This window comes from Hypanus sabinus, chromosome 5 (genome assembly GCF_030144855.1).
Source record: "Hypanus sabinus isolate sHypSab1 chromosome 5, sHypSab1.hap1, whole genome shotgun sequence".
NCBI classification, from domain to species: domain Eukaryota; kingdom Metazoa; phylum Chordata; class Chondrichthyes; order Myliobatiformes; family Dasyatidae; genus Hypanus; species Hypanus sabinus.
In genome coordinates, this window is record NC_082710.1 from 33,702,509 (window position 1) to 33,728,248 (window position 25,740).

Consider the following 25,740-nt stretch of genomic DNA (forward strand, 5'->3'; position numbering starts at 1 on the left):
AATGTTTAAATCCTTTGCTGGACAGATCTATATCCACTCAGACCTTACCTAATAAGTCGGCCACTTACATTAATTCTTTTTTGACTGATAATGGAATTTTCGATATTTGGAGATTTCGGCATTCTAAGGAGAAAGAGTTTTCATTTATCTCACATGTTTATCATTCCTACTCGAGAATTGATTATTTTTTTACTGACTGTCATTTTATTCCATCTGTAATTGGTCGTAATTATGATATTATAGTCATCTCTGATCATGCTCCATTGAAACTTTCTATTAAATTTATGGATACAGTTTCTAGTGTTAGGCAATGGCGATTTGATTCTACCTTACTGCAAGATCCGGATTTCATTAAATTTATGAAGGAACAGATCGATTTCTTCTTTTCAACTAATTCCACGGATGATATTTCTTGCGGAACACTTTGGGACACTTTTAAACCATATATACATGGACAGATTATCTCCTATTCTGTTGGTTTGAGAAAACATATTAAGAAGGAAACTCTTTTATTGGTTGATAAAATTAAAGAAATTGACAAGAAATAGTCGACTGCTCCTAGGAAGGAGCTTTACAAACAAAGGGTTGAACTTCAAATGGAACATAGTTTATTACTTACATCTTTGATTGAAAATCAATTAATGAAAACCAGATCTGATTTTTATATACATAGTGATAAATTAGATAAACTGTTAGCTAATCAATTGAAGAATGCTTTGGTTAAATGTCAAATTATTAAGATTTGTCAACAGACTGGTGAATTGTCAGTTAACCATGATGAGATAAACAAATCTTTTCAAGATTTTTATACCTCCCTGTATCATTCTGAATTCCCTCATGATCATAATACCATGTATGATTTTCGTGGGAAATTGAATTTTCCAAAATTATCATCAGATGATCCTTCAATATTAGAAACTCCTATTACAGATGCAGAAATTAAAGGGTTTATTTCCTCTATGAATTCTGGGAAAGCACCAGATCCAGATGGGTATACTGTGGAATTTTTAAAGTGTTTTTCCTCTACTCTTTCTGCTTGGTTATGCAGGGTTTTTGAAGAAGCAATTAGATTGGGTAAACTGCCACGATCTTTTTATAGAGCTTCCATTTCTTTAATATTGAAAAAAGATAAAGACCCTACTGACTGTGCATCCTATAGACCAATATCCTTATTGAATGTAGATTCCAAGATCTTTTCCAAGTTACTGGCGTCCAGGCTGGAGAAGGTATTACCTCAAATTATCTCGGAAGATCAAACTGGTTTTATTAAAAATTGCTATTCTTTTTTCAATATTAGGAGATTATTGAATATTGTTTATGTGCTGTCTTTACGACAGTTATTTAGTTTATAATATTTTTGCTTAGTAATTCATTCGATAGTATTTTCTAGTTAGAATTAGAAGTGTTTAAAGTATATTCATTGCATGTAAAATATATCGGCATGCGATGACGTCACATCCGGTTTCGCCGCGTCTTGTGGGAAAATACCGGTTTGGAATTAACACGAGGGTGGGGGCTCACCACGAGGCAGACCCGAGCAGAAGTTGTTTTGCAGGCATGAGAAATCACAATGAGAGCAACGCTGTAAGTTAATAGATAATCGATATATTGAACTAAGATGTTAATGCCGATCCTGTTAGAAGTAACGACGGTCGATAATGTTTATGCTTTCGTTAGTTAAAGAGTCGCGGATAGTTTGCATGGAAGTGTATTTAAAGTAGTCAATGGAGCAGGTAAACTCTCCCTGTATACTGCACCTTAGTGTAATGTAGTTATAGTCACCTTTGCAAGTATTTACAATTGAAATGTGATATTAAGGAAGGAACAAATACTGTATCAATCTTGTATTGTTTTATCAACAGTTTTCACTATATGTTAATGTGAAGAGTGAACAGTAAATGGTTAATCTTACTGCGATCTGGTTCTTATTAACTGTGGTTTATCTCGACGTTTAATTCGGCGTTTCATTACACGCGAAGGAGAACGTTACAGTTTATACTCCTTCAAGTAGCACCTCAGAATGTGTCATTTCATTAGATGCGGAGAAAGCATTTGATAGAGTTGAATGGCCATACTTATTTACTGTGTTTGAGAAGTTTAAATTTAGTCCGACATTCATTTCCTGGATTAAACTGATATATCATACTCCAGTAGCCTCAGTTTTTACCAACAATCAAAGATCTCCCTTTTTTCGTTTATTTCGGGGTACGAAGGCTGTCCTCTTAGTCCATTATTATTTGATATTGCTTTAGAATCTTTGGCAATTGCTATTAGAGAATCACAGAACATTTTTGGCATTACTCGTGGGATGGATATACATAAGTTATCATTATACGCAGATGATTTGTTATTATTTATTTCTAATCCTGAGAAATCCATTCCTGCAGTTATAGCATTGTTGGCTCAATTTAGTAATTTTTCCGGGTATAAATTAAATCTTAATAAGTGAATTGTTTCCTTTAAATAGACAGGTTCCAATTTATGTAAATTTACCTTTTAAATTAGTTCATTACTCTTTTATATACTCAGGGATTAAAATTACTAAAAATTATAAGGAGTTATTTAAGGTTAATTTTTTTACCCTTAATTGATCAGATTAAATGTTTGTTCACTAAATGGTCACCATTATCTTTATCTCTGATAGGTCAGATTAATGCTATTAAGATGACCATTTTACCCAAGTTTTTATATATATTTCAAGCAATACCAATTTTTATTCCAAAATCTTTTTTTGCTAATGTTGATTCAAAAATTTCTTCATATATATGTGGCAGAATAAAAATCCTAGATTAGAAATATTTACAGAAGGCAAGGAAGGAAGGTGGATTGGCATTGCCTAATTTTAGATTTTATTGGCAGTTAATATCCGATATTTGATATGTTGATTAAAGGATTGGGATTTATCTTTTAGCCCTCATTGGGTGAACTTGGAAACTAAATCTGTACAAGGATTTTCATTGGGTTCTATTTTAGGGATGTCTCTTCCCTTTGCTCTTTCTAAATTGCAGAAATGAATTGACAATCCAATAGTTGAACATACTTTACGTATATGGTTTCAATTTCGGAAATTTTTTGGGTTGAATCAGTTTGTTTTAACTATTCCTATTGTATCCAATTTCTTTTTTTATCCTTCTATTATAGACCAAGCTTATTCAGCTTGGAAGACTAAAGGATTACTACGATTTTCTGATTTATTTTTGGATAATTGTTTTATGACTTTTGAACAATTATCTAATAAATATAATTTGCCTAGATTTCATTTTTTAGATATTAACAGATTAGGAATTTCTTAAATACTGTACTTCCTACCTTTCCAAATCTTGAGTCTTCGGGTATTTTGGAGAATTTGTTAGAACTAAATCCTTCTCAGAAAGGTGTAATATCAAAACTCTACAATATAATTATGAAAATACGTTCAGAGCCCTTCTGTAAGATTAAAAATGATTGGGAAAGAGAACTTAACCTTACTATCCCTACTGAGAATTGGGATACAATTCTTCAATTAGTCAATTTATCATCTATATGTGCTAAACATTCATTAATATAGTTTAAAGTTGTGCATAGGGCTCATATGTCTAGGGATAAATTGACTTGTTTTTATTCCTATATAAATCCTATTTGTGACAGATGTCATTCTGAGATAGCGTCTTTAACTCATATGTTCTGGTCGTGTCCGCTTCTGAAAAAATATTGGAAAGACATTTTTGATATTATTTCCACGGTATTGAACATTGATTTACAACATCATCCTATTACTGCAATTTTTGGTTTACCAATGATGGACTCACTCCGTTTATCCTCTTCTGCTTGTCGAATGATTGCATTTCTTGCATTAATGGCTAGAAGATCTATTTTGTTGAATTGGAAAGAAATTAATCCCCCTACCATATTTTATTGGCTTTCTCAAACTATGTTATGTCTAAATTTGGAGAAAATTAGAAGTGTTGTATTTGACCCTTCTATTAAATTTGAAAAGACATGGAGACCATTTATTCAATATTTTCATATGATGTAATGAGACCCTGTTCCAAACCTATTCATTTTTCCAGTTTTGATTATACATATGTTGAGAGGATTGGAGTTGGTGATACTGATGATTTTGTATTTTTTATAGATATTATAAACAGCCCATTTTTAAAAAAATATTTTTTTCTCTTTATTAGTAGTTAGATTAGTTTTTCTAGCATAATTTTTTTTCTTTTTCTCTTTTTTATTTTTTTTAAATATATATTATGATATAACCTAGTTTTGCTTTGTTTATATGTTGTTTGTATCATTCATGATTTAGGAAGACTTAATTATATTGTAACTATTGCTTGTGTATCCTTTCATGCTTAGTATGAATTTGTAAGTTTGTAATCCCAATATATATTGATAATAATAATAAAAAGATTGAAAAAGAGAAAAAAACAACCCTATAACTATTGTGCTATCTGTAAGTAAATTAAAATGAACTAAAATATTCCATTCTACCACTGCATAGATTCAGGCTGATTTGGAGTCTGAAGATGTACGGTACATCTCAGGATCGAATTCTAATATCAACCTGCCCAAGAGGGGATTGTTTTTACAATCTAATCATATGAACAGAGCTCAAAATGCTTGCTCTCACTTTCATAATCTGATCTATTTTTTTTCTTGGAAGTGTAGTGTACGGAAACAATAGGTCTAAGATCTTATCCAGCACTGTCTGCAATTCAAAGACCTAGCTGGATTGTGAACAAGTGTGAGTGATGCTGTGTGAACACTTAGCAACAAAATTAATGTGAATACATATTGTTCTCACATTTGCAAGTCAGGGAAGTCATTGAGAAAATGCTCGTGCAGTAAGTGCAGATTGGAGGGCTGTGCTTTACCTATGCTGTTCTGAGACTATATCCTTTGAGATAGTGGCTGATGTTCAGGGCAAGTTCTGGCATTTTTCTTAACAGCCTTCATAGTGCCCCAAAACATCACTCCTGGTTTCCTAGTTTCAAATGAATGTTTCCTACCTCACTGACTATAATACTGATCCCGTTTTTTTTTCATTTCTATAATTGCTTGATAGGTATATTGGCACAAGAATATCACTGTGTGTAGCTTGTAGTAACCACCTTTTTTTGGCTTTACCAGGTCACTTTGGTTCTTCTGTTGCTTCATATTTCATATTCTTAAGATGGATGTATGGGATCAATATGGTTCTTTTTGGATTAACGTTTGGTTTGGTCATGATCCCCGAGGTAAATGCAATTACTGGTTAAAGCTGTATTTTAAAAAAGCCTCTAATTAATTGCTAACTGAATTTCTTCAACAAAACAAATAGGATTTCACAGACAATGAGACAATAACAATTTCTTGTTATCTGACTAGTTTATACCAGACAAGCTCTCAAACAAGTAATTTGAAAGACAGGAGAATCCCAGCAGTGGCTATATTGTCTCCTTCATTGTTGAAGGAGAATTCATTCAAAAGGACTGTAGATCATTGCATTACATATCTACTGTAGCAATTGGTGCTCAGATTCATGTATCTTATTGCTGAGATACCCAAGTACCAAGTCACCAGTGGTGTTTAACAGTGACAATTTTGACGTTTAAATTGAAATTGTCTCAATCAACTGTACCATTCCTTATCTAACCAGATCAGTGTAATGCCTGGAACAAATAATTCTTTGACAATGAGTAGGAACAAGACTGTGACTTCCTCCCCTGTTTTACATATCTGCATTCTGGAATGTAATTTTTTTATCAAGTCAAGTTTTTTAAAAAAAAATGCACCTTCTTGAAGAGTATATGAAGCTGACAAAACAACTAGTTGTTTTAGTTTATATGAATTGTTGAACTCTTTAAAATTGGCGTTGAGGGTGGAACTGCAGGAAATTTGCCCAAGATAGTAATCAAATGGCAATAGACTGTTACATTCTGGAACATTACTGAACCGTTTTGGTAACAGGCAAGGACCAGCCTTGTAGTTCCATTTTGGCTGCCTGTCCAGCTGCTGGTAGCCATCACACTTTTGCTGTTGAGTTCAGCTGGGAGTCTGCCTTGACTATTTTTCTACGATCCTGAAGTTAAACTTACTTCATCAAATTAGGTACCAAATTAGGTCTACACTGTACTGTTCATATCGCTCGGTTAAAATCGAGGGGGGCAGGGTGGGTGGTTAATTTGTTTATAGCTTGCTGATATGACATTTAGACTAAATTACAGGGTATCACTGTCTACTGCTGCTTATGTATTCATGTTAACCGCTTTATTAGAAAGCTGGACATTCACATTCCTGCTCAGTCTGGGCAGGATTGTTAGTCTGGTGACAAGAATATCATGCACAAGGAATGGGGTTAAACCCTTCCTGCTGCTGCCCTTTGAAGAAAAGGTAAAGTAAGTCATTTAAGGCCAGTGGCCAGAATCTTACCCATCATATCTGAACGACTGTAATAAGATCAGAGAAACCCTATTAATATACAGTAGCTTGGATTTTCACCAGACTTCAGCATAAATTACAGTTAGAAATTGGGAATAGTCAAACAAAATTGTAAGCGTTGGAAATTATTACCGAGGTCTCAAACCAGAAAAGCTTCAAACTCAAATATTGTCCGTGAGTAACAAGCAGGTAGGCAGAAATATTTAATTTCTGTTGTTAGTTATTTTGATTTAGCATTGCAATGGACCAACGAGGTTTGAAACTTATTTTTTTGACTTAGATATTTTTAACTTGATTAAAGTTTGAGATTGGACTGGTTAAATGATTCTCAGTAATAATTTCAATATTTCATATTTGATTTTAGGCTCTGATGGGAAAGCCATATGGTAGTATGCCTAGAAAAACAGTTCCAAAGAGTGAACAGGACTCAGCCATGAATTTTGCCACTTTGTGGGATTTTGGGGTAAGATTTTTTTTGGAGAATAAACCTTGTAGAAAAGACATATCGCATCAGAATATTTTCAGTTCCTAGTTATATATATGCAGATGGCATAGACAACACTTCTGCCTCACTGTTCCAATGATATGGATTTGATCCTGACCACTGGCACTCTCTGTGTTGACATTGCACATTTTCCCTGCAACCATGTGGATATCTCTGGGTGCTCTGGTTTCATCTCGCATCCACACTCGTGCAGTTCGATAGGGGAATCTGCCATTGTAGGCTACCCTTTGTGAGAAGGTGAGTGGTAGAAATTGGTGTTGTGAGAGGAGTTAATTAAGGTGTGAGAGAGCATGGGTAGCAAAGGATAAGCATATGAATGGGTTGGTGAAGTTGTTCTGAGCATTGGCATAGACTCAATGGGGTCAATAGCTTCTTCATTGAAGGGAAATATAAATGCACTAAATTGCAGAGTTTTTAATTTGTTGTGAAGAACACAGTTTTAAAATACAGTTTTTTTTTCTCTTTTTGCCAGGGCTATGCACAATATTCTGTCCTCTTCTATGGTTATTATAATCATCAGCGGTCAATTGGATGGTTGAAGTTCAGGCTTCCTTTGAGTTACTTCCTGGTGGGAATTGGCACAATAGGATACAGCTTCATGGTGGTGATTAGAACGTAAGTTCCATCATCAGGAATAGAATATTTTCTTGGAAAATGAGTCCAAACAAGTCATCCATTGAGTAAGGTCAAACTTTATGTTTTTTGAATATTTTTGTCTTTGAACTGAAATTTATTTAACTAGAATAATTGGATCAAAGTGGTTTTCAAATGAACCATTACAACAATAAAACAGTTTACTTATAATTACTGAGGTGATGGCAGTTCAACTGTAACATGGACGAAAATGGTATTTGCTCTATATTGGGGTAAGTGCAATACTGTTTATAAAATGTACAGTGTCATCTATATACCTGAATGAGACACATCGTGGCGACTCATTTCCTGGCACATCCGAACCGGCTCACAATTGGCCAGCGTTCCGGCTAAGGGAGATAGCCTACGGGGGTTTGCGAGCACAGAGCTTTGGAGCCTCTGCGCCACGGGGGGCAGGTTGAGGGAGGCTTAAAAGCAAGGCTGGGTATTTCAAATAAAGTTTTTCTTCGACTGCAGTTACCGACTCCGTGTCGTAATTTCAGCGCTGCGTGTAGCACACCGCTACATTAAGCATTATGGTTGTATCTAGTATTAGAACCAAGTCACAAATCAGCCAAAAAGTATAGTATCATTGAATACTACAGTGCAGAAACAGGCTCTTTGGCCTATCTAGTCCGTGCTAAACTGTTGCTCTGTCTAACCCCATCGATAAACACCAGCTCCCCATACATTTCCTATTCATGTACTTATCCAAACTTCTCTTAAATATTGCAATTAAAATGCAGAACACCATGAATTAATGGGAAACAGGTTAAAAAAAGACATAGGAAAAGAATAAATAAAATGGGCTGTTTTATTTCTTCAATGGTGGCTTCATCTGCGATGATAATACTGGAGTTTTTGATTGGTATTTAATGGGCTATGGTCAGACCAAGCTATATAAATCTGACAATTGAAACTGAAATTGATATGAACATGCCTTCCATTTTTGAAATTATATTAATAAAATCAGCAGAAGTATTAGCTGTGACAAAACTAATCCCATTGCCAGCAATTCACCTTCTGGTTACAAAGGCACCAGAACACTGGATTTACTCAAAATCCAGCCACACACCAATATGGAGTACAATACAATAAAATCATGGTGCTAAATTAATCACTCTAAGTCAGTGATTCCTAAGTGTTCTACGGGGAGCATTAAGGGAAATAGATTGTTGGGGATGGGGCTGGTAAATGGCACCCTAGCTTGAGACATGAGATCTGCCCAACCATGTCAACTCGCTGTCTCGTTAACACACAAAAAGTATTCCCAGTTTGTGCTAATTTTTAATTTTCATTTAGCCCCGCTAATGATGGATAAATAGGTATAGTGTGATCTGAGTCTGAAGGCAGTGAAGCCTTGAATTCTAATCCTGCTAAGAACCAGAAACTACAGAAAGTGCATCAATACACGGTTACGTACCTATAGTATGGTTTTATACTATTTCTGTCAGACCTGTGTCACTCCATGTAATTATTTGTAATACTGTACTGTCTAATGAAGCCATGATCATCAAGATCGCAGGAACACTTCAATAAAAGACACTCTAAAAAGGCTACATATGGTATTACTCAGTTCCAGAAGATGAAAGAAGCATTTGAAAAACATTGCAAACTTGAGTCATTTGCTGAGAGAGCTAAAAATGACCTTAATAGTGGTCTCATTGCTTCTTATAACATTTCCAAAATGAGAGCAAAATATGGAAAATCTCTTACAGTTGGTGAAAGATTAATGATGCCTGCTCTATCATAAGTGCTCACCACTTTTCTCAAAATGGATATCAGTGTTTTAAAATCAATTCCTCTGAGTAATACCTCTGTATCTCATCGTATTAACGAAATGAGTGAAGGCATTGAGTATCAACTATGCACAGAGCTACAAAAAACAGAATTTGGGATACAACTGGATGTGTCAACTATATGAGACAATGAGACATTGTGAATGGCATATGTATGGTTTATCAAAAATAGAAAAGTTTATGAAGAGATTCTTTTTTGTAAAAAGTTAAAAACAAATATCAATGGAGAATCAATCTACGATGAGTTCAAAATGTATGTTAAGAATAAGGTATTTTGAATAGGAACATGATTTCTTGTGCAACAGATGGGACACTATATATAACAGGTCGCCGTGCTAGTCTAACGGCAAGTAGGAGAAAAGAAATTCCAAGTCTGTTTGCGATCTATTGTGTAATCTATCTCACAACCAAAAACCTCAGCCTGTGACTGTTTTCAAGCATGACCCTTGTAACATCTGCTATCAACAAAATTAAAGCTTATTCATTAAATAGCAGAATGTCACCATTTATGCCAAGATAACGATGAAGAGTTTGAACGATTGTTTCTTCACACTGAAGTGTGATGGCTGTCAAATTACTGCTACATAAAGCGTTTCTTTGATCTCTTTGACACTGTGGTTGAATTTTTGTTCAAAGTCGACAGGATCTTGGGAAACAAGATTGAAGTTCTACGTGGAGAACTACATGTGACGTTTACCAGGATCCTTGTATTTGAAGGCCCTTAAGCATTACGAGGATTCTTACCACCTATCACACAATCTCTTTGACACACTACTGCCAGGAAGGAGGTACAGGAGCACCAGGACAAGGACAGCCAAACTGGGTTACAGTTTCTTCCCCCAGGTGATGAGACAAATGAATGCCCTGCCACCATTGAGGTCTTGTCACTGAACAGCGAGTTGTTTACTGTTTACCTTTGCTGCACATTTCACAAGCTTACAATTATTAACTTATTTGTAGTAATATTTTGTTTTATGTGCGACTTTTGTTATGTATAAGCATTATGGGTGCACTGTAGCAACACAGTTTCACTTGGTTGTACTGTGTACATGTACTGTCACATAATAAGGAACTTGAAATAATCTTGTCATTGCTCTTGGCTATCGTGTTGGCATATTTTAAACTTTAGTTATCTTTTTCAAATCACTGAGTGCACAAAATGCAAATTGCAAATGTCACTCCACTCTGTAAGAAGGAAGGGAGGCCGAAGAAAGGAAATTCTAGGTCAGATAGCCTGACTTCAGTGATTGGGAAGATGTTGGAGTCCATTACTAAGGATAAGGGTTTGGGGTACTTGGAGGCACATGATAAAATAACCATGGTTTCCTTAAAGGGATATCTTGCCTGACAATATCTTCATGTTTGCTGATGACACCATGCCATAGGCTGAATCAAAGATGTTGAATAACCAACGTACTGGTGGGAGATTGAAAATAGAGCTAGCTGAGAGATGCCACAACAACAACCTCTTGCTCAATGTCATCAAGACCAAGGAGCTGATTATTGACCTCAGGAGGAGGAAGCCAGAGGTCCATGAGCCTGTCCTCTTCAGAGGATCAGATTTGGAGATTTAAATTTATTTGTGTTTTTACTTCAGAGGACGTGTCTTGGGCCCAGCACATAAGTGTAATTATGAAGAAAGCATGGCAGTGCCTCTACTTCATTAGGAGTTTGTGAAGGTTCGACATGACATCTAAAACATTGACAAGGTTCTATTGGTGTGTGGTGGAGAGTATATTGACTGGCTACATCACAGCCTGGTATGGAAACACAAATGCCTTTGAATGGAAATCCTACAAAGAGTAGTGGATACAGCCATCATGGGTAAAGCTCATCTACACAAAGCATTGTCGCAGGAAAGCAGTACCCCTCTCACCCAAGTCGTGCTCTCTACTTGCTGCTGACATCAGGAAGCAGGTGCAGGAGCCTTAAGGCACACACCACCTGGTTCAGGGACCGTTATTACCCTCAACCATCTGCCTCTTGCCCTACCATTGAAATATTCCCACAACCTATGATTCATTTTCAAGGACTCTTTCATCTCATGTTCTCAATATTTATTGTCTGTCTGTCTATCTATCTATCTATTTATTTATTTATTCATTATAATTATTTATTTTGTTTTGTATTTGTACGCTGGTTGATTGTCCAGTTGGTGCAATCTTTCATTGATTCTGTTATGGTTACTGATCTATTCTGGATCTATTGAGTATGCCTGCTAGAAAACGAATCTCAGTTTTGTATTTGGTGACATATATACTATGATAATAAATTTACTTCAATTATGATAACAAATTTACTTCAATCTTTGAACAAATCTGTTTGAATTATTTGAGGAAATAAAGGTAAGCCAGACAAGTAGAGACAGTAGAAGTTGCTTACTTGGACTTTCAGAAAGCTTTTGACAAGGTGCCACACATGAGGCTGCTTAACAAGCTAACAGCCCATGCTCTTGCAGGAAAGATACTAGCATGGATAGAAGATTGGCTAACTGGCTGGAGGCAAAGAGCGGGAATAAAGAGGGCCTTTTCTGATTGGATGACGGTGACTAGTGGTGGTCTGGACTGATTCTTTTCATGTTATATGTGAATATTTGGATGCTGGAATTGATGGTTTTGTGGCCAAGTTTGTGGATGATGTGAAGGTAGAAGATGGGCAAGTTGAGGAAGCAGGAGTCTGTAGAAGGATCTAAACAGATGAGTGAATGGACAAAGAAGCGGCAGGTGGAATATAGTGTCAAGAAATGTATGGTCATGCAGTTTAGTAGAAGGAATAAAGGCACAGACTATTTTCTAAACAGGGAGAACATTCAAAAATCAAAGGTGCAAAGGGACTTGGGAATCCTTGGCCAGAATTCCCTAAAAGTTAACTGGCAGGTTAAATTGGTGGTAAGGAAGGCAAATACAATGCTAAAATTTATTTTGAGAGGACTAGAATATAGGAACAACAATGCAATGCTGAGGCCTTATAGGCATTAGTTGGACCACACTTGGAGCAATGAAAGCAGTTTTGGACCCCTTATCGGAGAAAAAAATGTGCTGACATTGGAGAGGTCAAGAGGAGATTCATGAAATTGATTCCAGGAGTGAAAGGGTTAACACATGAAGAGTGTTTTTTATTACTCTGGGTCTGTACTCACTGGAGTTTAGAAGAATGAAGGAGGGTTCGCATTGAAATCTATTGAATATTGAAAGGTCTAGATAGAGTGGATGTAATGAGGATGTTTACTATAGTAGGTGAGTCTAGGACCAGAGGGCACAGCCTCCGACTAGAGCAGTGGCTCCCAACTTGGGGTCCCCTCGGATCACTCTGTCAACGTTAGGGGACCATGGCATTAAAAAGATTTGAAACCTCTAGACAAGAGGGACGTCCATTCAGAACAGACATGAAGAGGAATCTGTGGAGTTCATTACCATAGGAGGCTGTGGAGGCATTGAATATATTTAAACAGTGATTGATAGGTTCTTGATTAGTCAGAACATCAAAGGTTACAGGGACAAGGCAGGAGAATGGACCTGAGAAGGATAAAAAAAAAGCCATGATTGAATGGTAGAGCAGACTCAATGGACCGAATGGCCTAATTCTGCTCCTATATTTTATGGTCTAATAGACTTGTATTAACACTTGTTTCTTACACACCCTTCATTTAGATTACTTTAAGCAACTGATTGCCACTGAGGGAAAAATAAATGCAGAAAATCTGAATGTGGGTCAGCATGAACTTAGAATGATATATTTTGGGCTGTACGTTGAGAACTGTTCAGATCATAGAGTTGTCCTGTTGAATTATTCCAGACTTCATTTGTGCATCAATGTCTTTTTATTAACATAACAAAATAACAGACCAGGGTTAAGCCTCATTCTGTATTTCTCCTGGTAATTAGGGATCAGTTTACTAAATTGGACCAGTGGAGTTGATGGGTCATTTTTGGCAGAAATGAATGGTGGCCAGCCTGTTCAGCAACATGGATTCTATTTTCTGAGGATAAATGTTCATAACAAAATGTAAATCTAGTTAGGGAATCTGAAAACCTATTCAGCTAAAGTAAATGAAACTGTGATAAAGGGAAGAACTCGGTTGTGTAGGTGGATGATGGGGAGATTGCAGTGTCTGGTGTCATCTCATGGAACTCCTTTCTGCATCACCACACTCAGTCAAGACAAGCAGACCTACTCAAGTTTTGATTTAATCATAGCTTGTTCTTTCCAGCATGACCTGGACAAGTTAATTATAGCTTTTTATTAATCCCTTACTCTTGTTTGTTAATTTGTTCTTATATTCCAGTCCTCTCAAAATGAATTTCAACATTGCATTTGCTTTCCTTACCACTGACTCAACCTGCAAGTTAACTTTTAGGGAATTCTGCCCAAGGACTCCCAAGTCCCTTTGCACCTCTGATTTTTGTTAACAAGTGTTGTTTGTCTCCTTTACTCTGGGCTTCTGGTCTCATCTGTAGTTAACACTTCCTAATGCCAGTCCATCACCTTTTTTAAATCACCTCCACAGTAACAGAAAGTTCAAGATAAAGGCAAGTGTAAAGGAGAATGAAATAATTGTTACTTTGGATCCAATGCAACACAAATAAAATCACAATAAGATAAAGAACGTAATAATAAAAAAGCGCAATAAATATATGTGCATGCGATAAGCTTATATGCATAGAAACACACACATAAAATATTAAGGAACTCATCAGGCCAGGACTGATGAAGGGTCTTGGCCCGAAACATTGACTGTTTACCCTTTTCCGTAGATGCTGATGGCCTGCTGAGTTCATCCAGCATTTTGTGTGAGTTACTTGGATTTCCAGTATCTGCAGGTTTTCTCTTCTTTGGGCTTATATAAATAGATTAATAGTATGTCCATAAAGTAATGGTTGGCACAGGATTGTCTGTACATAAGGTGACAACATAATGGTGGGGTGGGTTAGTAAGTAGAGGTGTTGATCAGTCTTACTGCTTCCGGAAAGTAGCTGTTTTTGAGGCTGGATGCTACGTAGCTTCCTCACTGATGGCACTGGGGGAAACAATCAATTAGCAGGGTGGGTGAGATCCTTCATGATGTGCTTGTCTTTTTCTGGCACCTCTCTGAGTATATATCATGGCTGGTAGGCTGGTGCCAATGATGCATTGAGCAGGTTTGACTACCCGTTGTAAAGCCACAGTGCAATTGCAGTACCGTGCAGTGATGTAGCATGTTAGGATGCTCTCTTCTGTGCATTTGTAGACAGACATGAGAATTGATATGCATCGTCCAGCTGTCTTTAGCCTCTCAAAGTGTTGGTGAGCATTCTTAATTGTGTAGAATAGAAGTGCTTACTCATTATTCAAAATATCCATGCAAGTCGGGCACTGTTTGGCTTCATTTATTTATTTCTGTCTGTCCCTGTATCTATTTCATTGACAGATATAGTTCATGCTTTTCTTTTCCTACAGGAAGGAATAAGAGGACTTGTGCTTCAGGGTTATGGCAAATTTTGTCTGGGTGGATGGATGGCATTTGTTGTGCTTAACAGTAAGGCAATGCTTAAGCAGATGGGTGGATGTCATAATGGCTGGACAGATGGGGACTGAGAAACAGATAAAGCAGGATAGGTGCACCTGCAAGTAACCTCAGTGTGAGGAATGACAAAGCATGGGATATACCATGGGATGTTACTCTTATGGACTTTAGTAAGGCTTTTAAGAAGGTCCCTCATTGCAGGTTAATATAGTAGATAAACATGCATGAGATCCAGGGTGATTTGTAAGTGTGGCTTCAAAACTGCCTTGACCATAGAAGATCAAGAATAGGGGTGGAAAACTATTATTCTGGCCAGAGGTCACTGACTAGTGGTGTCCCACAAAGATCAGTGCTGAGAGCTCTGTTGCCTGTGCTTATCTATCAACGACTCAGTTGAAAATGTAGATTAACAAGTTTGCAGAAAACATGGGTATTGGTGGAGTTGTGGACAGTGTAAAAGGTTATCAAGGAATACAGGAGAATACTCTATAGGTATGAACAGAGAAGTGCAGGAGATGTTTCATCTGGGTAAGTGCAAAGTGTTGCACTTTGGAGGTCAAACAGAAGGAGAAAGTACACAATTAATGGCAGGTATCTTAGTAGCATTGAGGTAGAGAGAGATTTTGGAGTCCAGGTCCACAATTCACTGAAAGTGCCTGCACAAGTAGATACAATGTTAAAGAAAACATATGGCATGTTTGCCACAGTAAGGAAGTTATGCTGCAGCCATATAATGTTTTAGTAAGTCCAAACTTACTGACTGCCCTGTTATGTGAAGGATTTGGAGATTGTGGAAAGGGTACAGCAATTTATGAGGATGCTGCCTAGATTAGAAGATATGAGCTATAAGGAAAGGTTGGATAAAGTTAGATAAACACTAGTATACCTGATTATTAATATCTAGGCCAATTTCCATATTGAATAATTTTGAATGGAAGCCATGATCAGTATCAAATAGTCAAAAATACAATAAATAATCCAGTAGAAATTGTTTTATCATTAGGTGTAATGCGGAAGTCCTTTATTATGTGCTTGCTCTACCCGCTTCTTTAAATATATCTTCACAGAATGGCAAGCAATGCGAATGAGGAGGGGAGTGGAGACGACACAAGTTTTAACTTTAGTTGGAAGATGTTCACAAGCTGGGATTACTTGATTGGTAATTCTGAAACTGCAGATAACAAATTTGCATCAATTACTACCAGCTTTAAGGTATTGAATTACTTTGCTGTTGTCATCTGTGCGTTCAAAGTGTTTAATTCCCGGTAATTAGCATTTTATTTCAAACTTCAAGTGAATTACCTGGTTTTTAAATTTTGTAACAGGCCCACACCATAATTGTGTCTATAGTTTGTATAGATTTCTTTGTCATATGAACAAATAATATAAAAATTTGACTGGAAGCAGAAAGGGGTATTTTTGATCAGCAAGACCATGTAGTTTGCTCTACTTATTCTATTAAACTGCCTGAAGAAGGGAATTGGCTAGAGGAAAAGCAACTGCAAAATTTTAGTCGATTTGCCAAACTGCTTCCTAACATTAAGGACTAACAAATAAAACGGTCACTCTCTGAAATTATATCTCCTAATGATCACATAATTAATAGAGGCAAACCACACTCCATTTTAAAGACTGAATCATATTACCTTTCTTATTGCTTTCTTTCAATTGCAACATGCTCAGTTCTAAATGACAACTGAAGTTTTTGTTCAGTGTCTATTCTAAGCAATTATCATTCTTTGCTGAGTGCTCTTCTGGGAATCCTGGTTCCTTTCACTTTGGGGTCAGAAGGAGGAGTCTTTCCATGTCAGTTTTTAAGTGTAAGATTGAGCTCATTACATGCAATGAATCAAACAATGTTTGAAGTTAAAATGAATGCAATCAAAAATCCCTTAAGATGTGTCCTGTTATTAATTGAGAAATATCGCATGTTTGATTGAATATGTGGAAAATTCTTACAGATCATAAGCTTGCACTCTTGTTCTCTGCTATCAGCTAGAAGTATTTCTAAACATATTTTCACTTCATGATCCTGTAGGTTGTACCTTGAGTAAATAATGTATGTTGCTCGTACTGTATTATCTACAACAAAATGGCGAATTTCACTTCATGCACGGCTACTCGTTCTTTGTAATGCTTTCTGTGACAGTATGAAGCCAGTGAATTATGAGACAGGTGGCCTATCCTGTATCTTATTAATGTAGAAGCGTTTGTGGAAGAAGGTAAAACTATCTGACCAGTAAACTGATATCAATCAGGTAATTTTCTAAAACAATAAAGGGTTATTAAAGGATATGATAGCATGGTCATACATCAATTAGTGCTGCTGCCTCATAGATTCTAGGGATCTGAGCTTGATCCTAATCTTTGATGGTCTCTGTGTGGCATTTGCATGTGACTACATTAGGAGTTTGAAGAGGTTTGGTATGTCAACAAAAACACTCAAAGCTTTTACAAATGTACCTTGGAGAGCATTCTGACAGGCTGCATCACTGTCTGGTATGGAGGGGCTACTGCACAGGACTGAAAGACACTGCAGAAGGTTGTAAATCTAGTCAGCTCCATCTTGGGTACTAGCCTACAAAGTACCCAGGACATCTTCAAGGAGCGGTGTCTCAGAAAGGCAGCGTCCATTATTAAGGACCTCCAGCACCTAGGGCATGCCCTTTTCTCACTGTTATAAATCAGGTAGGAGGTAGAGAAGACTGAAGGCACACACTCAGTGATTCAGGAACAACTTCTTCCCCTCTGCCATCTGATTCCTAAATGGACATTGAACCCAAGAACACCACCTCGCTTTTCAAATATATATTATCTCTATTTTTGCATGATTTTAATCTATTCAATATACATATACTTTATTTTTCTTCTATATTATGTATTTCATTGAACTGCTGCTGCTAAGTTATCTAATTTCATGACACATGCCGGTGATAATAAACCTGATTCTGATTCTCACTCTGACTAGGTATGTTTCCACAAATGCTCCCATTCTTCCCACATCTCTAAAATACACCAGTAGTTTAATTGGCTCTGATGAATTGTCCTTTAGTGCAGGTAGGTGGCAAAAAGGAATCAAAAGAGAGCTGATAGGTATATGAGGGAGATAAAGTTAGACAGCCACAGGGAAATAAGAAAAGAGGCAATGGGATTTATGTGATTGCTGAAATGGACTCCATAGGCTAAATAGCTTGCTGCTCTGCTAAAGTGAGTAAATAAGATAGAGAGAAGCTATTTCCTCGGCCAAAGAAAGAAAGGAACCAAAGAAAGGAACATAGTCTTAAAATTGGACCATTCAGAGATATCAGAAATCTATTCATACAAAGGTTTATGAAAATGTGGGCTCTCCACAGAAAGCTGTTGAGGCTGCATCAAAAGATAAATGCAAATTAGAACATTTACCTTAATATCTGTGACGATTACAGACATAGGTGGGTGGATAATGTTAGGATATAAATCAAGCTGGTTCTAATTGACTATTGGCCATATTCAACAACCTTTTGTGGTACACCTACCACATTTTTCATCTTTTCTCAGGTTGGTATCTGTTTATATCACTCAATTTTGTCTTGAAATTACCTTTCAAGAGCAGCCTTTAGTTGATAGTTTGTTTAGTAATATTTTTCCAAACATATAGAACAAAATTATTGTAATGTTAGAAACATACAAAACCTACAGCACAATACAGGCCCTTCAGCTCACAAAGTTGTGCTGAACATGTCCCTACCTTAGAAATTACTAGACTTCCCCATGGCCCTCTATTTTTCTAAGCTCCATGTACATATTCAAAAGTCTCTTAAAAGACCCTATTGTATCTGCCTCCACCACAGTTGCCGGCAGCCCATTCCACACACTCACCACTTACTGTGTAAAAAAACTTACCCCTGACATCTCCTCTGTACCTACTCCCCAGCACCTTAAAACTGTGTCCTCTTGTGGCAAACACGAGGAAATTTTCAGATGCTGGAAATACAAACAACACACACAAAATGCTGGTGGAACACAGCTGACCAGGCAGCATCTATAAGGAGAAGCACTGTCGACGTTTCGGGCCGAGACCCTCCGTCAGGACTAACCGAAAAGAAAGATAGTAAGAGATTTGAAAGTAGTGGGGGGAGGGGGAAATACAAAATGATAGGAGAAGACCGGAAGGGGTGGGATGAAGCTAAGAGCTGGAAAGGTGATTGGCGAAAGTGATACCGAGCTGGAGAAGGGAAAGGGTCATGGGACGGGAGACCTCGGGAGAAAGAAAGGATGGGGAGAAGCACCAGAGGGAGATGGAGAACAGGCAAACAACTAAATATGTCAGGTTGGAGGCTACCCAGCCGGTATATAAGGTCTGGGAGCACCGGACGCAGTATACCACACCGGCCGACTCACAGGTGAAGTGTCGCCTCACCTGGAAGTACTGTCTGGAGCCCTGAATGGTGATGAGGGAGGAAGTGTAAGGGCAGGTGTAGCACTTGTTCCACTTACAAGGATAACTGCCAGGAGGGAGATTGGTGGGAAGGGATGGGGTGTGGTATACCGCATCCGGTGCTCCCGGTGTAGCCTTTTATATATTGGTGAGACCCGACGCAGACTGGGAGACCGTTTCGCTGAACACCTACGCTCAGTCCACCAGAGAAAGCAGGATCTCCCAGTGGCCACACATTTTAATTCCATGTCCCATTCCCATTCTGATATGTCTATCCATGGCCTCCTCTACTGTCAAGATGAATCCAAACTCAGCTTGGAGGAACAACACCTTATATACCGGCTGGGTAGCCTCCAACCTGATGGCATGAACATTGACTTCTCTAACTTCCGTTAATGCCCCTCCTCCCTTTCTTACCCCATCCCTGACATATTTAGTTGTTTGCCTGTTCTCCATCTCCCTCTGGTGCTTCCCCCCTCCCCCTTTCTTTCTCCCGAGGCCTCCCGTCCCATGACCCTTTCCTTTCTCCAGCTCAGTATCACTTTCGTCAATCACCTTTCCAGTTCTTAGCTTCACCCCAACCCCTCCAGTCTTCTCCTATCATTTCGCATTTCCCCCTCCCCCCACTACTTTCACATCTCTTACTATCTCTCCTTTCAGTTAGTCCTGACGAAGGGTCTTGGCAGGAAACGTCGACAGTGCTTCTCCTTACAGATGCTGCCTGTCCTGCTGTGTTCCACCAGCATTTTGTGTGCCCTCTTGTGGCAAACATTTCAACCCTGGGAAAAAACCTCTGACTATTCACACTATCAATGCCTCTCATCATCTTATACACCTCTATCAGGTCACCTCTCATCTTCTGTTGCTCCAAGGAGAAAAGGCCGAGTTCACTCAACCTGTTTTCATAAGGCAAGCTCCCCAATCCAGGCAACATCCTTGATGGTCGATAGTTGTGCATTTTACTAATGATATATTAAAATCTGTTACGAAAAAAAATTAAGTAATATTTCAGTCTATCTTCTTTGATGTGCTCTTTGATTTATGCAGGATTGCTGAATACATCCCCATTCAGAGTTACCTATTGATAAGACACAGATATTCCAGAAACGACAGAGGAATGCTCACTAATGTTCACATTCTGTGGCATACTAATGAATTATTGAACGTAAATATATATCTAGAGTAACAGGTTAATGCAAACTTTGCATACCTTGTTTTTCATCTTGTAGATAGCTATTTTTAAACACTTACGTATGATTTTAAAAAGTTGCCTTGAATGCAGGAATCTATTCTTGAAGAACAAGAGAATCGGAAAGAAGGAAACATCCATTTAACCAGGTTCTTACGGGTTCTTGCCAATTTCTTGGTGCTCCTCACTCTGGCTGGAAGTGGTTACCTGATTTTCTTTGTCGTCAGGAGGTCTCAGAAGTTTGCGCAGGAAGGACTGGAGGACTATGGATGGTGGGAAAGAAATGAAGTTAGTGCACAGCATAATTTTCATTAAACTAAAAAATCTTTGACATATGCAATAAGTTACATAATTAGATATTATGATTTCTCTGCACTTAGTCTATAACTCTTGCTTTTGGAGGCATTGCCTTATTAAATTTATTTGAAAATTAAAAAGAGACAGTTGGATGAGATTATTCTGAGGATTGTATTTGTGGCTTCAGATAATTTTATTTAAAATTATTGAAAAATTATAAGCAGTAATCGTTTGTTTCCATTTTATGTGTTATTATATTTTGGCTAATATGTGTTTTCATTAGGTAAATATGGTCATGTCACTGCTGGGTATGTTCTGTCCGATGCTATTTGACATCATCAGTCCTTTAGAGAACTATCACCCACGAATTGCACTCCAATGGCAACTGGGCCGCATTTTTGCTTTGTTTCTTGGTAATCTCTACACATTTATTATTGCTTTATTGGATGAAATTAATCTCAAGGTAAGAATAATGTGACAGTTATTTAATGCAATAGATATTTTATTTTAAGCTGTTGGAGTTTATAGTTCTCCACACTGCATCTTTAATTCCAGCTCGAAGAAGAGAAGGTAATTAAATACAATATTACTATCTGGGAGCAGAATCTTTACAATGGAACATGGTTGGAGAATTCAACAGCACGTCCATCAATAGACGTAGATCCTGCCATTGTACCCAGAGGACCTTGTTGGGAGACGATGGTGGGACAGGTATCTATTGCTAAAATAGTTGTTACTGACATTAATCATTTCAATGCCAAGGGGTCTGTAATTTGTGGCCAAGTTCGCAAGATCTGCAGAACCATGTTAATACATTGGATTTGGTTTTAATTTTCCAGGTGTTTGATTAATGGAATGTACTAACAGACAGATTGTGCAATAAACAGAGGGCCAAGCCATTTTTAAATAAGAAGTTGAGTTGTTCATTTGAAGCAAGTGCGTCAGGGCAGCTCCTAGAAAACAGTTTTTGGAAAGAAATTTTCATTGGGATTAGAAAAACCAACAGCACAATACAGGCCCTTCGGCCCACAAAGTTTTGCCGAAAATGTCCCTACCTTAGAAATTACTAGGCTTACACATAGGCCTCTATTTTACTAAGCTCCATGTACCTATCCAAAAGTCTCTTAAAAGACCCTATCATATCCACCTCCACCACCGTTGCTGGCAGTCCATTCCATGCACTCACCACTCTCTGAGTAAAAAACTTACCCCTGACATCTCCTTTGTACCTACTCCCCAGAACCTTAAACCTGTGTCCTCTTGTGGAAACTATTTCAGCCCTGGGGAAAAGCCTCTGACTATTCACAGGATCAATGCCTCTCATCATCTTATACACCTCTGTCAGGTCTCCTCTCATCCTCCGTTGCTCCAAGGAGAAAAGGCCGAATTCACTCAACCTATTCCCATAAGGCATGCTCCCTAGTCCAGGCAACATCCTTGTAAATCTCCTCTGCACCCTTTCTATCGCTTCCACATCCTTCCTGTAGTGAGGTGACCAGATCTGAGCACAGTACTCCAAGTGGGGTCTGACCAGGGTCCTATATAGCTGCAACATTACCTCTTGGCTCCTAAATTCAATTCCCCGATTGATGAAGGCCAATACACCATACGCCTTCTTAACCACAGAGTCAACCTGCAAAGCTACTTTGAGCTCAGACCCCAAGATCCCTCTGACTATTGTAGGCAAGGATACTTAGGATTATAAGCTTGATGTAGGGATAGACCCATTTTAATCTTACTTGTAATAACCCTCATCAAAAATGCTGGCATCAAGTCTGTGAATTGGATCAGGAACAGAAAATAGTTTTGAGGTTTGTAATTGTATTTGTTTTAGAACTGCCTCCAGTTGAATAAGTATAATTTCTGCCAATAAATATTTTAATTTTTCACTTTGCTTGAAAAAATGATTGTGTTTGATCTTATTCAGGTAAAAACAAATTATGAAATAAGATTTTGTAACTCAGACTGATATGTTATTGAGACTGAGAAATGTAAAAATGTCAATGTTCAATTCTACTCTCTCACAGGAGTTTGTGCGGCTCACAGTTTCAGATACTTTGACCACAGTGATAACTATACTGGTCGGGGATTTTCTTCGTGCTGTATTTGTCAGATTTTTTAACTATTGCTGGTGCTGGGATCTCGAGTATGGATTTGTAAGAGCTAACTCATTTTATATAAACACGCACACGCGCTCACACACGCAAAGTTCAATACAATATGAAGAATTATAAATAGTAATCATTGTTTTTCAGTAATGATTGAAAAATTGCTATTATTTTCATTTAGCCTTCCTATGGAGAATTTGATATTAGTGGGAATGTTTTGGGTTTGATCTTCAATCAAGGCATGATATGGTAGGTGGAGCATAAAGTACATTCTAAAATATTTATTTTAAACTTGTGCCTCACATAACCTCACAGAAACTGAAGACATATAAGTTTATTATCATATTCTGTGTGCCTCAGCTTCAAGTTCCTTGCACGAATAGAGATGAAAGGTTCATTGAGATAGGAGAGGAATGTAGCAAGATAATCTAATATTGCTCCTCTTATTTAAGATTTTCATCAGTGATGGCCCTCTTGGAGTTCTAAACAGCAACATTCAAACCTCATGTTGCTATCAGAGATCCCAGTCATTCTGGAGTTTGTTTATGGAAATATGAATGCAGATGGTATCACAATTAATAATTGAATTAAATACTATCTGGGGCTCCAGAAATTTTTGAAGAAAATACTGACATCATTTTCAGTTGTACTTCATGTTTTAACATAAACCCTGTTTTAATTGACCAAACGGTGTAAGCATGAAGATGTTTAAGATTTGCTTAATTAATAAACCAATCCTTAACATGTAATTTAAATAGAAGTACCAAAAAGAAATTCATGAAATGGGCACATTTCCCACAGGGAATGACAGGAAAAGAAGAACAATGTATAACTATCACACAGATTTGTTCCAATGAATTTATTACTAAGTTTTACTAATATAATAATTTCTATGGTATTAGCACTCTTCTAGATAAAATTCTTCTTGATTTAATCTAATACACCATGAACGTTTATTAGAATAAACTTCTGGATTAACTTTGTTTGGTAGAACTTTTAATTGTAAAACATGCAGTTGTACAACAGGAACATAAAGCAACAATTCCTTTTCCTTTTTTTCTCCTCAGGATGGGTGCCTTTTATGCTCCATGTCTTCCAGCTATCAATGTTTTACGACTCCTGGCTTCAATGTACCTACAATGTTGGGCTGTCATGTGTACCAATGTTCCACATGAGCGAGTGTTTAAGGCATCAAGATCCAATAACTTCTATATGGCTATGTTGCTGATTATTCTGTTTCTGTCAACACTGCCTGCAGTTTACACAATTGTTTCAATACCACCATCTTTTGATTGCGGGCCATTTAGGTAATAACTTTGCTTCATAACTAACAAGTATTTTTCTGATTCCATTCGCAATTTGGCCGCACATAATCATTATCCAAAAAGAGTCACTAGATAGCAGCCTGGGGAAGAGCACAGGTAATTTTTCAGTCAGAATTCAGAGGCACGCCTTATCACTATTTTATGTGATGTGAAATCTGTTTTGCTGCAGCAGTACAGTGCAAAGCCATAAAATTTTTATAAATAATAAAATAAATAAAATAAAAGGCAATGTTTATTAATTCACGGAATCCGATGGTGGAGGGGAAGAAGCTGAGTGTGGATATTCGGGCTTCTGTTCTTCCAGCCTGATGGCAAAATGAGAAGAGAGCATTCCTAGAATGGTGAGAGCTCTTGTGGGTGGATTACACAGAATCGGGTTTATTTTCACTGGCATATGTCATGAAATTTGTTGCTTTGCAGCAGCTGTACAGTGAAATACATAAATAAGAAATATAAAAACTAAATAAGTAGAGCAAAAAGCAAGGTAGTGTTCATAGGTTCACATTGCTTTCTTGAGGCTCTGCCTCTTGAAGATACCCCTAATGCTGGGAAGGGTTGTACCCATGACTGAGTCTACAACACTCTGCAGCCTGTTTGCAAACTTGAGCATTGGCTTCAAACTCCTAGTAAAACAGAACTGCAGGCCTGATTTTTTCATGATTCTATCAATGAGTCAGGAAAAGCAAAAGAACCGTTTTGCAAACATAGCCATTAAAGAAACTGCTGACTCTTCACATTCTTGGGCTTTCAAGCAAGTATCATAGTAAAATTTTAAAAAAGAGGAAAGTCATCACTTTTAATTTTTCCTTTGCAGTGGGAAAAATAGAATGTTTGATGTTATTCAAGAAACACTGGAAAATGATTTTCCAGCCTGGTTCGCAAAAGTTTTCAGTGCTGCGAGCAACCCTGGTTTGGTTCTTTCTTTTATTTTGATTATGGTGTAAGTATTTTGATCTTAACTTTTCATTTACAGTTTCTGTGTTTTCAAAGAATTGGTGCCTTATATTATTTTATCAAACAACTCTTCAACTGTACCTGATACTGAAATCCTCCTAGTCATTTAGCTGTTAGAAAAGTGAGTTGTTGAGACATAAAGAGTTGAAAATCTCAGATTGGTATCACTTTTTCAAAATAATCTGTGTCGCTAATCAAAAACCTCTGTTACATTTACATTTTAGAGCAAGGGTAATATTATTCTTTCCTCTAATGCATTCTGCAATTTAATAGTCCTATAAGATTGCAAAGAATCATAATACACTGATTTGTAGAAGGCGACAGATCAAAGCCCAGCAAGCCATTGATAAAGGAAAGGATGACAGTGACTGGCTTGATTTGGGACGGGAGAAGAGAAAAGAATCATTGAGCCCTCTCCAAATGCATTTGGGAATAATTGTATAAAAATGAAAATAACATTGCTTTTGAAGCAAATTACAATTTTTTATGTCTGTGAAAAAAATGTTCAATTGGATTTTAACAATTGTAATGTAAAATAAAGTCCCGTGGGGTTAATTGAATAAACACAAGAGGTTCTCCAGATGCTGTAAATCCACAGTAATACACAC

At 37.3% G+C, this 25,740-nt stretch overlaps 1 protein-coding gene across 1 annotated transcript in view; it reads left to right on the forward strand.

Moving 5' to 3' along the window:
* tmc1 (transmembrane channel-like 1) overlaps positions 1–25,740 on the forward strand; it is a 47,705-nt gene that overhangs the window by 15,434 nt on the left and 6,531 nt on the right. Inside the window, exons 4-14 of the mRNA XM_059969080.1 lie at positions 5,113–5,219; positions 6,767–6,865; positions 7,380–7,522; positions 15,910–16,054; positions 20,542–20,736; positions 21,029–21,208; positions 21,301–21,456; positions 22,773–22,901; positions 23,035–23,102; positions 23,921–24,160; positions 24,993–25,118. Of these exons, the coding sequence (XP_059825063.1) occupies positions 5,113–5,219; positions 6,767–6,865; positions 7,380–7,522; positions 15,910–16,054; positions 20,542–20,736; positions 21,029–21,208; positions 21,301–21,456; positions 22,773–22,901; positions 23,035–23,102; positions 23,921–24,160; positions 24,993–25,118 (1,588 nt within the window). The remainder of the gene's footprint in view (positions 1–5,112; positions 5,220–6,766; positions 6,866–7,379; positions 7,523–15,909; positions 16,055–20,541; positions 20,737–21,028; positions 21,209–21,300; positions 21,457–22,772; positions 22,902–23,034; positions 23,103–23,920; positions 24,161–24,992; positions 25,119–25,740) is intronic.